At 45.0% G+C, this 17,550-nt stretch overlaps 1 protein-coding gene across 9 annotated transcripts in view; it reads right to left on the bottom strand.

Moving 5' to 3' along the window:
* Positions 1–17,550, bottom strand: part of DENND2B (DENN domain containing 2B) — a 177,425-nt gene that overhangs the window by 30,518 nt on the left and 129,357 nt on the right. For 7 of the 9 annotated variants that reach the window (XM_027073196.2, XM_027073192.2, XM_027073195.2 and 4 more), the window contains one exon: positions 2,544–3,788. The exons of the other annotated variants lie outside the window; for them this stretch is intronic. In XM_027073196.2, the coding sequence (XP_026928997.1) occupies positions 2,544–3,788 (1,245 nt within the window). The remainder of the gene's footprint in view (positions 1–2,543; positions 3,789–17,550) is intronic. 9 annotated transcript variants of the gene reach the window in all.

Genomic DNA, 17,550 nt, shown 5'->3' with positions numbered 1-17,550 from the left:
GCAAACTCCTGGGGGGGGGGGGGGGCGGGGGTGGAGAGAAAGGAAAGATACTGACTGAAGACCTCCTCCAATCCATTAACACCTCCCTCTTCTTTTGGTTACCATTAGATATTTCAGCCTTTCTCTCTTGTTTAATGAACAACTTCTCAGAGTCTTGGGGTGCAAGTCAAGGACTAAAGGTGTCCTAAAAGCCACATTCTGTTCTCAGCTTGCCTAGCTATTCAGTAGCACTTGACACAGCTGAACACTCTACACCGGCACCCTCCTCCCTTCACCTCCACGACACAGTCAACAGCTTCTTTGGCAATTAGTTTTCAGGTTCATGTGAGGGATATACCTTTTCCACTTGCCTTTTAAATGCCAGAGTCTCTCAGAGTTCTGTCTTCAGGATTCTTTCTCTCACTCTGTGCTCTCTGGGAGCCAAATACTGATGGCCATTGCTATATCTACCATTCCTACTATGATGGCTCCCAAGTCTGTCTCTGACCTAGACTTCTGACCCAGTTAAATATCCAATGATTAAGTGCAGTGGTTCCTGAATGTTGGCTCACAGATACTGGCGGTCTGAGATCAAGCTTTCATTAACATATATACTGTGAGGTCAACATCTTTTGCAGATCTCAAATATACAGATATACAAATCATGTTCAGCCAAAGTACCCTTGAAAATCCCTCAGGAAGATACCACATTGAAGACCAACACACACTGTCTTTAATTAAGACTAATATAGTCAGTTTCTCCACAGATTTATTTTTAACAGATTTCTTTCTTTCTTTTTTTTTTTTGGGTTGAATACCAAAAGAAATACTTGGTTGGTATTTTTTAAATAAAAAATTGTTAAATATAAGAATCATGCCTGACACAACCGAAACAAACTTACCATCTCATGCTCCTCCAGGGAATATGCCACTGTGTGAATAGGCAAATAAAAGAACTTATACTTTTTGAATGGTCTCTCTTTTTTTCCAAGAGCACAGATTTTTTAATTTGCTATGTTAATTATTATGTGAAGTGACTCCACCATATATGGTATATGTGTGTGTATATATTATATATAAATGTAACATGTACAGGAGTATGTGTTAAACCTTCGGGCTGATATACTCTCCCACATCCCCTTTTCCACCTAGCTAACTGCTTTTTTGTTCTTCTAAATTTAGCTCAACAACTCCCTCTATAAGGAGGCTTCCCGCACTCCCCTGTCTAACTTAGCTGCCTCTTCCTCTGGGTCTCTGTAGCATCCTACACTGACATGGATCGTGTCACATAGAGCATCTAGGATTTATCTGTGATCTACCTCCTGTACCACATCAAGAATGGAAGAATAGAAGAACCGTATCTTATTTGACCCTGTGTCCCCTTATCCAGTACAAGGTTTAGTGCATGGCAGGCTCTAGATGGGTATTTATAGAAATGGATAAATCAGAACAAAGCAAACACTCCTGGCAGGCTGTTAAAGTCTTGAGAGCCAGTAAGCATGTTGGGGTAAGCCAAAACACAGGATTACCCTTAGCCCAGGGCTCTTCTGGCCCATGCACCTGAAACTTTCTGATGTCTTCCTCTCATGGCTGAGCAGTTATCTATATGATGGTGTCCCTGAATGATATGCTGGGTGTAGCCTGAAGTATTAGACCCAACTGAAGAACCCCGAGAAGTAAAATAAGCCCAAATGCCATCTGATTTTGGGTTAGAAGAGAAAGGCAGTGAGGGAGAAGCAGACAGGCCTTTCTAAGGAGGCGGGCTCCCGCCTACCCCAATTCAGAGAATAAGGTGTCTGTCAACTTTCACAACCCTAGCAGCTCCAGTGCCCAGTCAGTCACTTATAATTGTGGAGACAGCCCAGGTAGTCCAGGGTCAAGAATGCTGAGACTGAGCAGGAAGCTAATGACAGTGTCAGGACAGGCCATTCTTGAACATGGCCAAAAAAACAGTAAAATATTCTTTGACACATTTTCCATCAGTCTCCCCTTTCACGATCCAAGGATCTCCTCTTCCTAAAGGCCCAGGATCCCTAAATGGCCAGGCAGCCCTCAGGAGAGAGAAAATCATCTTAAATGTATTGATGCTACTATGTTAATGGCAACATGCAGTATTCAGATAGTGATTCCCTCAAGGAAATAAGTTTCTAATGCTGGCATTTCAGGTAGTCATGAGACTAAGATCCTACGTTCCCCAAAGGACTGCCCATTCTATCTAAAAGTAAGGTGGTCCTACCTTTCCCACAAGGACCAAGGCAGTTCCAACAGGGCTCAAGACGTAGCCCAACTCTCCCCCCAACGCCAAATCCAGCCCACACCTTCAGTAGACAGCATTTGGAAGAAGCATTTTCATCCTCCCACTCACGTTTATGTATCCTTATCCTGCAAGAGCAGAACAATTTCTTTTTCACCTAATTGATGTCACCACCTGACAATTACTCACTGCTTCAGGATCCATGAAGCACTTCTGACTGTGACCCACAACTACAGTCTGCTTTCACATCTTCCATCGAAAAGAAAGCCACAGTACCCGGCTGTGAAGACACTGGAGGAACATTCGTTACCTGCTCTGGGACTTGCGGTGACCACGCGTGTCCTTCTTGGGTCTCCGGGTGACTGGTGGGGCTGGGGTGGAGGGCAGGGGGGGTGGAGCAGCAGGTGTGGGCGAAGGAGGTAGACCATTGCTTGGCTTACTCTTGGGATTCTTGTCAGCCTCATATTCAAAGGTGCGCTTGGGTTTGGGAACAGGGTTCACAGCGGGATCAAGGGAGCTCTTTGATGGCAGCAGCTGGGAGCTCAGGCTATTTCCCGGGGTCCCTGGCTTAGTGGAGCCACTGCCTTCTCTCTCCAAGGGTGGGCCTGCCTCCCCCCCAACTCCAGCCACTCCTCCTGCCCGGTTGCCAGTGCTCACACTCGTGCTCCCTGTCAGTTCCTCCAAGATTCCCAAGGTCCCAGTCTTCCTTTTCCCTCGGTCTACACTGTAGCAGCTGCTGGGGAGCTGGGGGAGTCCCCGGCCTGGCTGCTCCTTCAGGGCCTGTTCAATTTTCTGGATCCGACTCAGCACTGCTGAGCTCTCTTTCCTACTGCCATGCCCCCTGAGGAAGGCACTGGGCTCACTCCGGCCTGCCCGTCTCTCTAGCCGGTAGAAAGAGTCCCGGACAGGGAGCGCCTCTCCCTCCTCCTCGGTCTCAGGGTAGGAACACTCTGAGAAGGTCCTGCTCATCCTCCGGAGGCCCTTGAAATCGAAGGTTTTTTCTGAGCTGCAGGGGGATGGCGCCACGCTGGGACAGCCTTCACTGACCGCCCACTCGCCCCCAGAGCCCTCCCGCTTCTCCCCACACATGCTCATCCTGGGCGAAGCCTCTCGGCGACCCTCCCATGCTGAGATCTTCTCCCGGATGCCCAGGCTATGGGCACGGTTGCCAGTGCGGTTCAGAAAGGAGCTCCGTGAGCCGGTTCCCGGCCCCAGGGATGGGGTGCTCTGGGCAAGGGGGAGGCAAGCAGCTACTCCCTCTACATCCTGGGCTGCCCCTTGGACATTCTCCTTCTGGTCCTCTCTCTTGCACACTGAAGGGCTTCTGTCCAAATAACTGAAGTTGGTGGCCTTGAGAGGACAGATGGGTGGTGAAGTGTCTGGGGAGTGAGCTTGAGGATTTGGGGGTGAAAGATCACGGGGGTGCCAGTCCTTGAGGAGCAGCCGGGAGCTGGAGCGGCTTGGGTACCTGCAGGCTGACGTTTCACTATCACTGAATGGGTAGATGGGACTCCTTGGTGGGGAGAGAACTGGAGGTGGAGAGACTGACTGAGACCTAAAACCAACAAAAACAAAAACAAAAACAAAAGGAAAAGAAGAGAAAATGGCAGTGAGTGGCCCGACAACCAGAGGTATGTGTTACATTTGTAGAGAGCTAAGTAACTCTTTCCTACAGGACGTTCAAGCTCAAAGTACTCTATTCAAGTAATACACCCCCAAAGCCATCCTCAAGGAAAGGAACAGCTCCTTATCCACAGCAGGCCAAACTCAATGGGTCTCTCTGCCCAGTTCAAGCCCAGAGACCCTGAGTACCATCCGGAGCAGAAGCCAGCTCTGTGTCAGGTGAGAGGATCCCCAGAATCTACATCTGCCAACTAGAGCACAGTAAGGCCAGTGGTGTCTGCAAAATATTTAGCAACCGGCCCTCTGAAAGACAAAGCACAGATCTGTAATGTTTGCCAACTTCCATGGTATAAATATTCCTATTGTGGCTGATTTTAAGCTACCAACATGACCTCACTGAATGTGACATTGGGAAGAAATGCTAGTGATCAGTTCTCAGGAGCTGCTAGAAAGCATCTCCAGCACACTACTTCCTGCACTGCCCCAAATATACACCCAAGCGCTTTGATCTGTCTCTTTAACAAAGCCCTGTCTCCCCTGAGACTTCTGTTACCACAACATATGCAGCTCAGCTTGAGTCCTGACCAGAATTCAGATCTCCGAAGGTCTCAAAAGGATCAGAAGGGTCCCTCAAGAAAGAGTCCTCTTGGCCCTGTCAGTGAGGACGCCCATGGGGAAAGGAGGCCAGCTCCTCAGGCAGCTCTACCTTCCAGCGGTGGCATCCCTTCAAACAAGCACTGGCCACTTCTAGCTCTAAATCCACACATAGATCTTATCAGATATGAGGAATAGTTCTAAATAATACATACTGTTAACTCATTTAGTCTTCACAAAAACTCTATATAATAATTATTGTTTATTATTATCTTCATTTTACAAATGAAAAACACTGAAGCCCAGAAAGGCTAAATATCTCATCCAAGGCCCCTCAGCTAGTGAGGAGGGAAGCCAGGACAGGAATTTACGGTATATGATGTGGCCCCCTCTAAAGACGAAGCAGTGGCCTCTGCCATCTTTGTCAACTGCCTAGGCTCCAGGACATAACTCGGCAGGAACCCTCACAGCACTGGGCACAGCCCTGTCTCAAACAGTGCATTTATAAGGATCAGGGACCTCTTCCCCCTCAAGACCTCTAGACCTCTCCCCTACTAGACCACGATTTCTTCCAGGTGGAAGGACACATCCTCAGTATCTGTAAGGTGCTCAGGGAATGAAGGACAAATAAAGAAACAAAAAGGTAAAGGTGAGCTTATTGACAAGAACCATGAGAGGACTATCTTTTCAGTTCACTGTCAACTTCCAGCCTTCTTCTCAAACAATTTTAGTTCAAAGACAGCAGGGTTTTTGCCAACGCCACATGCTACAAAGGCCTACCTGACCCTAACACCATGGGCCTTAAAGCCGGGCAGTAGCCTCACAGGCTCCAGAGTCCCATGCCATCCACAGGAAGGCAGCCAGCTGCCCTCAAGCCAGCCTGCTGTCACTGCTTGCTCACACACAGAAAACCGTAGCTTGGGTGAGTCAGGGATTGGCCGACAATTCCCTGTTGGGTCATAGCCTCTGGCTGCCCCCAATCAACAGGAAACCTCAACATGCTTAAGTTGTTTTTAAAAGGGCAAGTCAAACAAGAGCCATCCCACGTGTACATGGGCACAGATGAGAGAAATTCAGTGCCCAGCCAAGCCAATGACCAAAGAGACTCTGCTCAGTAAGGATGTGTGAAAAGAATAAGCCTCAGCGCTCCCTAGAGTAGGCAGCAGCAGGGCAATGTGCCAAGCTTGAGCCTGGGGAGATCCCAACCTACTCACAATCGAGGGAGGCCTGAAGTCCCTCATTTATTTCACAGAACCATGGATACAGAAGGCCATCAGTCCAGCCCTGTAAGCCAGTAAAGTCTGGACTACACAAAGGATTCTGTTTCAGCTATTCTCAATTGGAGGTGGGAGAAGATGCCTTGAATAGAAAACAACTTTAATTTGTGTTTTTTCATTCAACAAATACTTAGTGAGCATCTACTATGGACCAGGCTCTGCTCTAGGTGCTAGATATAAGAATAAACAAAAGGGGTGCCTGGGTGGCTCAGTCAGTTAAGCGGCTGACTTCGGCTCAGGTCATGATCTCGCAGTGCGTGAGTTCGAGCACCACGTCGGGCTCTGTGCTGACAGCTCAGAGCCTGGAGCCTGTTTCAGATTCTGTGTCTCCCTCTCTCTGACCCTCCTCTGTTCATGCTCTGTCTCTCCCTGTCTCAAAAATAAATAAAACGTTAAAAAAAAAAAAAGAATAAACAAAAGAGACAAAAATTCATGTCCTTATGAAGTTTAAAATCTAGTGGGAGATGACAAGCATCTAATGAGACTCAGAATCTCTTAGGAAGCCTTTTGATTATGCCTCATTGCTCCAGACATTTTGATATGCTCCCTTAGAGATGCGTCTCCTCAAACTCCCAAGATGAGAAGTCATCAGGCCATGAAGCCACTGTACTTATGGGGAGTAGATGTGTGTGGCACAGTTCCCACAGGTGGGAAAGAAATAGGGTAAGGATCTCTGGTCTGATTCCAGCATGATTTCACAACAAATGGCTCCCTAACTTCCCGTAGTAGTTCCAGCATGGAGAAATCTCCACAAAGCAAGAAATTCTCTCAATGCCTAAATGCCTACCCTGCTGTAACTAAAGTTTAGTTTCCCTCCTCGCATGAATCATCAAATAGAGAAGAGACTGACCCTTGCCTTTAAAGGTCCTGGTCTCTGTATCATTGCTGAGCTGTGGCCAGAGCTACAGGTATTCCTTGCACAGCCTCCCACACAGGCCAGGCCCCAAGTGCTGTATCAGCTTGGGATGAAAAAAGGGGCCTGGAGCCCAGGCATCTCCAGGTTCATCACTCACTCCAGGGTTCTAGGAATAAATTTGTAAACAATATAGATAAGCCCTTGCCTTCATGCCATTCTCACTTAACTCTCCCTGTTTCTAATTCTACCTTTTTAGGAATGTGACCTTGGGCAAAGCCGCTCACTCTGAGCTTCCAGTTTCAATCCCTCAAAACCAATCCAACTATGTCATTGGGTTGTCATAATGGGCAAATGAGACTATGGATGTGAGCTGATATCGTACACTGTAACTCACTATGACTGTAATTATCGTTGGTATTAAGTTTTTCACTTAATGGTTATGCTAGGCCAGTTGTTCTCAACAGAGGGTAAGAACATTAGAAAGCCTTAGGGTTCACATTTCAGCATAGCCACTACCAAGTTACATGACTTTCAGCAAATAACTTCAACTCTTTAAACCTTAGTATCTTGATCTGTAAAATGGAAGTTAAAAAAGCACACATCTCTGGGGATTATTGTAAGGAATAGAGACAATATTTGTCAAGTGTTGAGCTCAGTGGCTAACACATAGCAGTCAATCTTAGCCTGATAATAACTAATATTAATGAGGGGCTCAGCACTCAGAACAATTGCTTGGCAAACTTTTTCAAAGAGCTTACCTTTGTTCTTAGATTCTAAACATCTGGGGTGAAAGGGGAGGGAAGTAAATTAAAAATGGCTGTAAATCTTTTGCAGCTCATGCTATCAAAAGGTGGATTCTATTTTTCTGCCCCTTAAATCTAGGTTGATCTTGTGATATGCTTTGACCAAAAGAATGGAGTAGAAATTAAGTGAAGTTCCAAACCTGAGGCCTCAAGAGGCCTTGCAGAAGCCCCCTTTATATACCTAGAATGCTACCCTGAGAATTTCATGTAAGGAAGCCAGTCTAGTCTTTTAGAGGACAAGAGGAGCGCAACTGAGGCCCCTGTAGCCGACAGCCCGCCTCAGTGTGAGCCTGACACGTGAGTCTAACACGTGAGTGAGGTCATCTTGGATCCAAGTGAACTTGGCTACATGGGTGACTCCAGAGGAAACCAGTGGAGGGACTGCCCAGTAAATGCACAGAAACGTGAGAATAAACTGTGCTAAACCACTACGTTTTCGGGTGGTTTGCTACAATGCAACAGTAAAATGATGCAGGTGGGAAAGGCCAGCCTTGTGTATAACCGGCCTGCCCTATCCTAGTGCAAAACCACTGCCCTGGACCTTCCATCCCTGTGCCTCTCCTCCACTTCCCCATAGAGCAGTTGTTGGTCTCGATGGTCTTGGTCTTGGATCTCCATGGTCTTGATGTTTGGATCTCATTCTCTTTACTAGGGGCTCTGGCACTCTTCTGAGAATCTCCTCTGAGCACTCCCTACAAATGGAGCTAGTTCTGTAATCCCAAGAATAGAATCAGCTTCCATCAGTCTTTGCCCCCCCAAAGTGGCTAGTATCACAAAGACAAGAAATAACAAGCACCGGCGAGCATATGGAAAAAAGGGAACCCTTGTATACTTTTGGTTGGAATGTATATTGGTACAACTACTGTGGAGAACAGTATCAAGGTTCCTCAAGAGATCAAAAATAGGGGCGCCTGGGTGGCTCAGTCGGTTAAGCGTCCGACTTCGGCTCAGGTCATGATCTCACGGTCCGTGAGTTCAAGCCCCGCGTTGGGCTCCGTGCTGACAGCTCAGAGCCTGGAGCCTGCTTCAGATTCTGTGTCTCCCTCTCTCTCTGACCCTCCCCCGTTCATGCTCTGTCTCTGTCTCAAAAATAATAAAACATTAAAAATAAATAAATAAAAATAAATAAATAAAAATAGAAGGGCGCATGGGTAGTTCAGTTGGTTGAGTGCCTGATTCTTGATTTTGGCTTGGGTAATAACCCCAGGGTTATGGGATCAAGCCCTGCATCAGGCTCTGCATTCAGTGTGGAGCCTGCTTGGGCTTCTCTTTCTCTCTCTCTGCCCCCCTTCCCCGCTAGTGCACTCTCTTTCTCTCTCTCTCTCTAAAATAAAATAAAATAAAATAAATAGAAATGCCATCTGATGTAGTAATACCACTACTGGGTATTTACCCAAAGAAAATGAAAGCAATAATTCAAAAAGAAGTATGCACTTCTATGTTTATTGCAGCATTACTCACAATAGCCAAGATACAAAAGCAACCTAAGTGCTTACCAACAGATGACTGGATAATGAAGATGTACACACACATATACCAATACACAGTGGAGTATTACTAAACCATAAAAAAGAATGATATCTTGCCATTTATGACAGCAGGGATGAACTATAAGGTATTATACTAAATGAAATAAGATAGAAAAAGACAAAAACCACATGACTACACTTATATATGGAATCTAAACAAACAAACAAATCCTTAAACACAGAAAACAAACTAATCATTGCCAAAAGGGAGGGAGGTGGGGGGATGGGCAAAATAGCTGAAAGGGATTAAGAGGTACAGCCTTCCAGCTATAAAATAAATAAGTCACAGAGATGAAGAGTACAGCATAGGGAATGCAATCAACAATACTGTAATAATGTCGTAGGGTGACTAGACTCACTGTGGTGAGAAAAGCTGTTGGTGCAGGATGAAAGCAGGCAAATTCAGGAGCAATGTCCTTAAGCAAGCAGTAAAGGGGATGGGGATCCAATGCCCATCTAGAAGGGTTGCCCTTAGACTGGAGAATCCCTTTTGTTCTCACTCTCATCTACCTGGGCTGAGTATCTTCTCACGTAGTCTCATCCCTGTGCTGCTTTATGCTTCCACCATTGGCTTTTACTGCTTTCATGTTTTCCAACTCATTCCACAGAGGGGAGAAAAGATCCAGATTTGTTCTTTGTTTCCCGCTCCTTCAACCATATGTACCCAGCTCCTTCCCCAAACACACAGATCTACATAATGACTAAGTCCTACCAATTTTACATCCTTCACATCTCTCAGATATGTCCCCTTCCTCATCATCCCTACTGCTGCTACTTCCTTCTTTCAAATCTGATCTTTCACCAGGACTATTGAAACAATCTCTTAATCTCTCTCTCTGCCTTCAACCTTAACCCAGTTCTCATCAATCCTCTTATCTTCTGACATCTTTCTAGTAAGGGAAACTCCTCATGCTTGACACTCCCCACTATCCACAGAATGAAGTGCAAATTCATTGACATGGATGTCAAGGCCCCTCATGATCTGGTCCTTATTTATTTTTCCTCTGTCATCTCACTATTTTTTCTTACATGCAGTCCTGTATCCTACCCACATCAAACTCCTTTCCCCTATTTATTTTTTCCTTTGTCATCTCACAGTCTTTTCTTACATGCAATCCTGTATCCTACCCACATCAAACTCCTTGCTTTTCATGCTTCTAGGCTTCCCACGTTGTTTCCTTTGCCTGGAATGCTGGCTTGGTCACTTACATATCTCTGTAGCTGCACTCTGGAATCTCTCTTGATCCTACCCCCTTCATCCAGGTGGAGACAGCTATGTTTTGATGCCTCCACTGAGCCTGGAAAAATGTCTGTTATGGTACTTGTAACATGTTATTGGACTATATTATTTCCTCATTTGCCTCCCTTACTAGACAATGAATGGACCTAGTTGAAGGTGGTAACAGAGTCTTATTAATCTTCGTATCCCCCATTCTTTGTAATGCATCTAGAATTTAGTAGAAATTAATGTTTATGTTGAACGACTAAATGAATGAATAAAAAATAAATGGTTAAAACTTAGGTCTCCTTTTGCCTGCCCAGGACAGGCACAGACTTCCCTGCCTCCCCCTCTTGTTGATATATGACCTGAAGAACAATACAAAAAGTTACACAAAGCACTCAGTGCAGCCCAGAGGGCAGGTGTCAGTTCCCAAAGACCTCTCCCATAAGGCAAAAATCATATAACAGACTAAGAGTCTAAAAACCTGGGTTTCCTCTGGTCCTAGTCCCATCACTTCCTGGATGTACTCATGGAAAAGTCACCTAAATCCTCTGTGCCTCAGATTCTTTATCCATAAAACAGGAAAAACACTTGCTCTAAGTATCCTTACTACTAGCTGTGTGGCTAAAATGATGTACTTTTCAAAAGTGCTTGAACACCATAAATGGCTCCAGGAATATAAAAGAAATATAAAAGTAAATACAACACAGCTAAAAGACATCTAAGACTCTGCTCTGATCATCTCTTGCTCTTTATTCTAAAATCCCAGGTTTGCCCCTGGGAAGGGAGACACTGTGAAACGCAACACTCACACCACTGCCTTGTCAGCAGGCAGCCAGATCTGCTCTCGGCACAGGCGCGCATGCCAACACCACAGCATTGGACTGGCCAAAACCAACATTTACAGAGATAAAAGGAGAAAGAGAGAAGAAAGGGAAGAGAATGCAAAGGAGCAGAGGAGCATAAATACTCACATACAGACAAATATATAAGACAAGTGAGTAGGAAACAAAGAGTATGAACTAAGGGTATGGAAAGAGAAATTTAAAGAAAAATTAAAAAAAAAAAAGAAATTTAAAGAAAAAAATTTAAAGAAGAAAATTTTAAATTTAAAGTGTGTGTGTGGGTGTGTACATAGACAGAAAGTGAGAGTTAAAATGCAAACTATCAAACTATGTGCCCTTTCCTCTGGTATTATTTTATAAGAATACAACCTAACCCTTCGCTTAGTGATCTGAGCCATTCTCCAGTAATATAGCAGTAAGCAGTCATGCTGAGGGATGCCAAGTGTACCCAAGGACTCTTTGGGAGGGAAGGCTATCTTTAATTAGTCCTTGATGACAAGAGATTTCTGAACTCAGCATGTTCTGGTGACAGGGCTTCTGAGAGTATCAATATCAGGAAGAAAACCAAGTTGGGGCCAGTTGGGGAAGGTTCCTATGGGTCCAGGAAACAGCCCCAGAGGTACCAAGATAGGCTGTAGACCACATCAAGTGAGCCTGTTTACAGATTAAGATTATACAGAGCCCAGCTTCCAATATGCTTAGTCTTTACCAAACAAGTGTCCAGCCTGCTTCTGAATGAAACTGCCTAGAAGTTGGCCATCCACCATTCTCGGGCTGTCCAATGAAGGTGGGCCCTTGTTGGCTCAGTGGACATCAGGATCCTACCACCATGCAGTGACTGCCCCAACTCTGGAGATGACATTCTCACCGTATTCCCTCAAGGCCATACTCTGAGTCTCACGGGAGGAGAAAGGGGAGGAAGTCTGCCTGAATCCTGTCAGCAAGTCCCAAAGTTTGTTCCCCAGGCCGGAGCAGGTGCTCAGTTCAATAACTCCCACTGAGATCCCACTCTGGGATGGTCCTGATAAAAAGCCAAAGGACAGGGAAACTCTCACAACTTTGACTTCCTGTTCGCAAAGCAACCTCATCTCAAATGGCTGGACCCCCACAACAGGGCCCAGGACAGCCTCATCCACCAAGTGGGGCTTCATATGAGCCACCATCTCTAGAGATTCTTGAGATCAATCACAGCTTGTCAGGGTAGGTAGAACAGTAGGTAGGGTCAGAGCAGAACCGGAGTCACCTTTTCACTTCCAAAAGTACATCTAAGAATCTACCAAAGTCACACCTGCCTGCCTTCCAGCTGATTTCTAGGGAAGCATAAAGAGGATTGGTGAGCTCTTCTCTGGGGGGGACCCTAAGTCCCCTAAGTAGTACAGAGCAGTTACAAGACAGAAGCCCTCCCTGAGGCAGGTAAAAATTATGCCTTACAGGAATAGCTCCCGGTAAAAATGAAACTGCTTTACAAAACAGAACCAGGTACTATGCAAAGCCAACAAGGAGAGAAATATAGTTTCAGGAAACCATATTAAAGATACTTGTAATGGTTTTAAAATTTGGTCCCCCAATTCTCTGACATGCCTCCTATAAAAATGACCCCTCCTTTTGAATCTGGACTCTGTGACTGCCTGACCAATAGAATACAACTGAAATGAATTTGTCAATTTTCAGGCCCAAGCCTCAAGAAACCAGCAGCTTCTACTTCCTGTCTCCCATGCTGTGAGGAAGCCCAGGCCACACAGAGTGGGCACATATAGGTATTCTAACAGTCCCAACTGAGGTTCCAGAAATAGCCAACATCAACCCCCAGACACGTAAGGTAAGACACCTCTAGGTAATACCAGCCCCTAGAGTTACCCTACACCGTGAAGTCTTTCCAGCCAAGGACCCAGACATCATGGAGCAGGGAACAGCCATCCCTGCAGTGCTGTCTGAATTCCTAAGCTACAGACTCTGTGAGCATAATAAAATGGTTGTTTACACCATAAAATTCCAGGATAGTTATATAGCAGTAGATAACTGAACAGATTTCGGTACCTAGAAACAGAGTGCTGTTGAAACAAAATCCTAAATCAGTGACTTTGGGACTGAGTGACTGGCTATCAGGAGGGACTTAAGGGAAAGTAAGGAAAATGTTAGTAGAAGCTAGAGGAAGGGGACCCTCAAAAAACATTGGAAAGTTTGCTAATCCTGTCACCAGTGGTGACATGGAAAATAGAAAATATACCTAATTTAATGAACTCGCTTAAGGTATTTCCAAGTAGAGTGCTAAGGCGCCATCTGACTTCTAGCTGCATATAGTAAGAGAGAGAAGAGATGAGCCAAAAAAGGAAATATAAATGGGAAAGGGCTTTCTGTGTTAGGAGGTAACACTTGTTTCAGTCTCAGTCTCTCCAAACAAGAACAAAGCCCCTAATTAAGAAATGGCTTTCCAATTGTGGGGGCAGTTTTACTGCATGTGTGTATGTGCGTAAATGTGTAAACTAATCAGACTGTATACTTAAGACTGTTCAGTTTATTATACTTTAATTATCCTTCAATAAATCTCTTTAAAAAATATCTGGAGTGGGACTGGAAGATCCTTGTCAAGACCTAAAAAATGTTTTCAAGCATTGTCTCATAAAATCTTACAGACAGACACACAAAAGGCCTTCTAACAATTTTAAGGGTAGGCCTGGCAGATCCTCTGTAAATAGTAAAGCGTCTAAGACTCTTAAGAACCAAGCAGTCTCACAGAGAACCCAAAGTGGGAAAGGACTCATGGTGAGGTGATTTGTACATGTGCCTTTTGTCTACTGCAGTGGATTATAAAGTGATTCGGAAGAAACTCACAAAGTTTTTAAAGGAACTATATCATCAGCTGGAACTGAGAAGCACAGAGACAGTAAAATGAAAGGAAGTCTCTGGACTCTTGAAATACTATGCACTTGAAGCAGTTGGAGAAAACTACTCACCTGTAAGAATGGACTACTTTTTATGGAAAAGGAAAAATAAGAGTCGGGATAACCAAAAGCCCTGAGGATGGAGCCAGAGACAAGGTAAATGCCTCCAAGGCAGTAAAACCAAGACCTAATCAAGGAATTGGTAATTTGTGCCCTCACTGAATATAAGAATTACAATGGACCCCTAACTGCTGTGTGGCCTCCAGTGTTCCCCTTTCTGAAAAGAAGTATCTACAGCGGTTACTCTAGGCCTGTCCCACCGGGGTATTTTGGGTGGCAGATATAAATTGTCTTTAGTTTATAGGCCTTCACATCAAGAGGAACAGTACTCAAGGAACTGCACCCAATGAAAGGGACTGCACCCAAAGAGTTTCATCTATATCTGGACCTGACTTACATGACAAGATCCTAGAATTTAAGCTGATGCCATTAAAAGGAGGAGACCTGGGATCTTAGGGGAGAGACTGAGTGTATTTCACATTTGGGAAGGATGTGAATTTTTGTGATCAGAGGGCAGACCATGGCAGATTGTATTTTCCAAAGAGAGTGCCCACAACCTACCCTATCTCACATGGCCTTCTAGCAACGTGATGTTGATAATCCTCTCATCAAGTGGGAATTAGTTGATACTGTGATTTACAGTAAGAAATATGTAATTGATCTTAGTCCCATTTCTGGCACAGAGCTCCTAAATCCCTTGGAATTGCCTAAATGATGACAGTGATGACGGTGTCTTTTGTTATGCTAATGAAGTGACTTTTGGACTACACCTAAACCTGAGGGCTGTTTGCCAGGAAAACCAACTTTGAGATTAGAGGGCTGGAACTTTCTGTTCTCCCTTGAACACCAAGGAGAGGAGGGGGCTGGAGGGTGAATCAACCACCAATGGCCCATGATCATCCTCAGTCATGCCTGTGTAACTGAAGCCTCCATAAAACCCAAAAGGGAAGGGTTTAGAGAGGTTCCAGCCTGGTGAATCAGAATGCTTCCACATGCCACTATGCCAGGCCCAGGCTCCCCAGGACAGAAGATCCTTTGCTTGGGACCTGGCCCTATGTATCTCCTCATCTGGCTGTTGATTCGTATCTATTAATATCCTTTGTAATAAACTGGTAATCTAATGAGTAAATGTATTTCTTGAGTTCTGTGAGCCACTCTAGTAAATTAATGAACTCAAGGAGAGTTGTGGGAACCTCTGATGTTTTAGGCAGTTGGTCAGAGCACAGGTAACAACCTGGGCTTGAGATTAGCATCTGAAGGAAAGGGCCCTCTTATGAAACCGTGCCCTTAACCTGTGGAATCTGATGGTATCTCTGGTAGATAGTCTCAGAATTGAGTTGAACTGTTGGGCACCAAGCGGATGTCAGAGAATTGCTTAGTGGTGTGGAGGAACACCCTCACACACACCCCCACGTTGGAATTGCCGTGCAGAGCTCTTTACCTTGAACTTCGGCAGACCTTTGTTATCTCCTTAATCAACAGAGTAAAACAGAAAAAACACTATGTAACTTCTGAGGCTAGGTCATTAAAATGTCATGCATTTTCTGCCTTGTTCTCTGGAGATGCTCACTCTTGGAATCCAGACATCATGCTGTAAAAGCATGCAACCAAACACAGAGGCCACACGTAGGTGTTCTGCAGCTGAGATCCCAGCTGACCACCAGAATCAACAGTCAGACATGTAAGTGAACAAGTCTTCAGATGATTCCAGCCTCCAGCCACTGCGTCACCAATGCTGCAAGGAAAAGAGACAGGCTTTTCCTAATGAGCCCTACCCAAATTGCAATTTGTGAGCAAAATAAATGACTATTAATGTTGTCAGCCACTAAGTTTAGGGTTGTTTGTTATGTAGCAATAAATAACCAGACAAATACTGATGACATCATGGGTGGATTCTAGGAAGCATCTCAAGTAACGGGGGGCTAAGGCCAGAGGTTCTCCTGAGAAGTAGCCTGCTTTTTTACCCACAGCCAGTACTCTCAGGAGACTTTCCCTATCTGCTAGCTCTTACCCTCTTCCTGAAATCCAGGCACAGGGTCCAGATCTGTGTCCACTTTAGCAGTGGGATCTCAAGACCTCTCTGGATTTCACTACAAATCAATGTCTCCCTCTGCACAGAAACCTGTAAATATAAGTTGAATTTACAGTTCCACTGTCAATTAGCTATGTGGGTTTTAGCTTCCTCATATGTAACATCAAGTAATTGAGCCAAATGAATCCCAAGACACCTCCAACTTTAACATTCCAAAAGAGTATCTGTTGGGCCTCCAAAGAGTCCTAATTGAGTAGGGGAAAAAAGACCCACACAAATATCCACTCTATGAGCTACTATATGATTAGTGCCATTTGGAGGCTCCAAACTCAGGATTCTAAGTGTGAATACAGAGAGTAGAGAAATCCTTCTTAGCTGGGTAGTTAAGAAAAGCACTGGGAAAGAAGTAACATCTGCATCTAGACTGGCAGAAATGCAAGTTTTGCATTAGGCAATAGTGAAGGGTAAGAGTAGAAAGAAATATCAGGGCTTTTTATGAAAGCCTTACAAGCCAGGCCAAATTTGACCATATCCTACTTGACAATAGTTTTTGAGCAGGGAGATCCCAGGAATGTTTAGAGGGAGGTGAATGTAGTGGCACAATAAAATAATAGAAGGATCGAGAGCTAGGCTTGAGTTCATCCTCCCATTAGCTTTGTATTTGGGGGGAGCACCTCTTCTTTTCTATGTCTCAGCTTCTCAATCTATAAAACAAGTGGGTTAATACTGAATGAGCTCTAAGGTTATTTTCAGTTATGCTTTTCTAAAAGTCTTTGGACTGAATGGAAAGGGAGCCCAAAGTTGGTAAGACCTACTAGCAAGATACCATAAAGATTCAAATAGCACAGCAGCCTATTCTCCAACAGGCTCACTGCCCAGACATCTCATCAACTGGCCAAAAATAGTTATCATCTTCCACAGAACAGGCATTGTTCCAAGCTCAAAGGAGAAGGAAAGAAGTCAATCAAAGTCCTTGACCCCCAAGAAGTCTACATTTTTATAGGCACCCAGGTTTCTTGCACCTACATCCAGAGGCAAGGTTCCCAAACACAATACTGACTGCCCATATTTCCATGTGGCAACAACCGGGTGCTGGAGGTTCACAGTGCAGAAGCTGTTAAGGTAATCGGCAGGCATAACAAGTCTCCTGAGAACACCCCCTGCTGCCTGCCAGGCCTTACAACGAAAGTGAAATTCCCGGAAGGCAACAAGTAGCAAACAAAGTTCACCCCATACAGGTGGCTGAATTTGCTTTACACACAACACTTCCTTGTTTGCAAGTCACCACTCTGCTTCTAGTCCCACCCCAGGTCATCAACACCAGCATCATGAAGCCTGGCCTCAGAGATCCAGGGGACCTTTGAGACTCCCACCTCCCACTCCCAGAAATGAATACGAGCTAGAGTGGGAACAACCTGTGGGAGGGTGTATCTGGCAGCTAAGGGTGAAACAGTGTGCCTCTCCTGCCCCATCAACAAAGAGAAAGGGAAACCTGCTCCAAGAGACCAAAACATAGCAAAGAACAAAACGTTGGTGGTCAAATGAAAAGGCTTAGATTTCTTCCTCCTGTGTATCCTGCCAATGAACACTGGGC

This window comes from Acinonyx jubatus, chromosome D1 (assembly GCF_027475565.1).
Source record: "Acinonyx jubatus isolate Ajub_Pintada_27869175 chromosome D1, VMU_Ajub_asm_v1.0, whole genome shotgun sequence".
Lineage (NCBI taxonomy): Eukaryota > Metazoa > Chordata > Mammalia > Carnivora > Felidae > Acinonyx > Acinonyx jubatus.
Note: the sequence above shows the minus strand (reverse complement) of the source record. Positions and strands in the feature narration are given on the sequence as shown.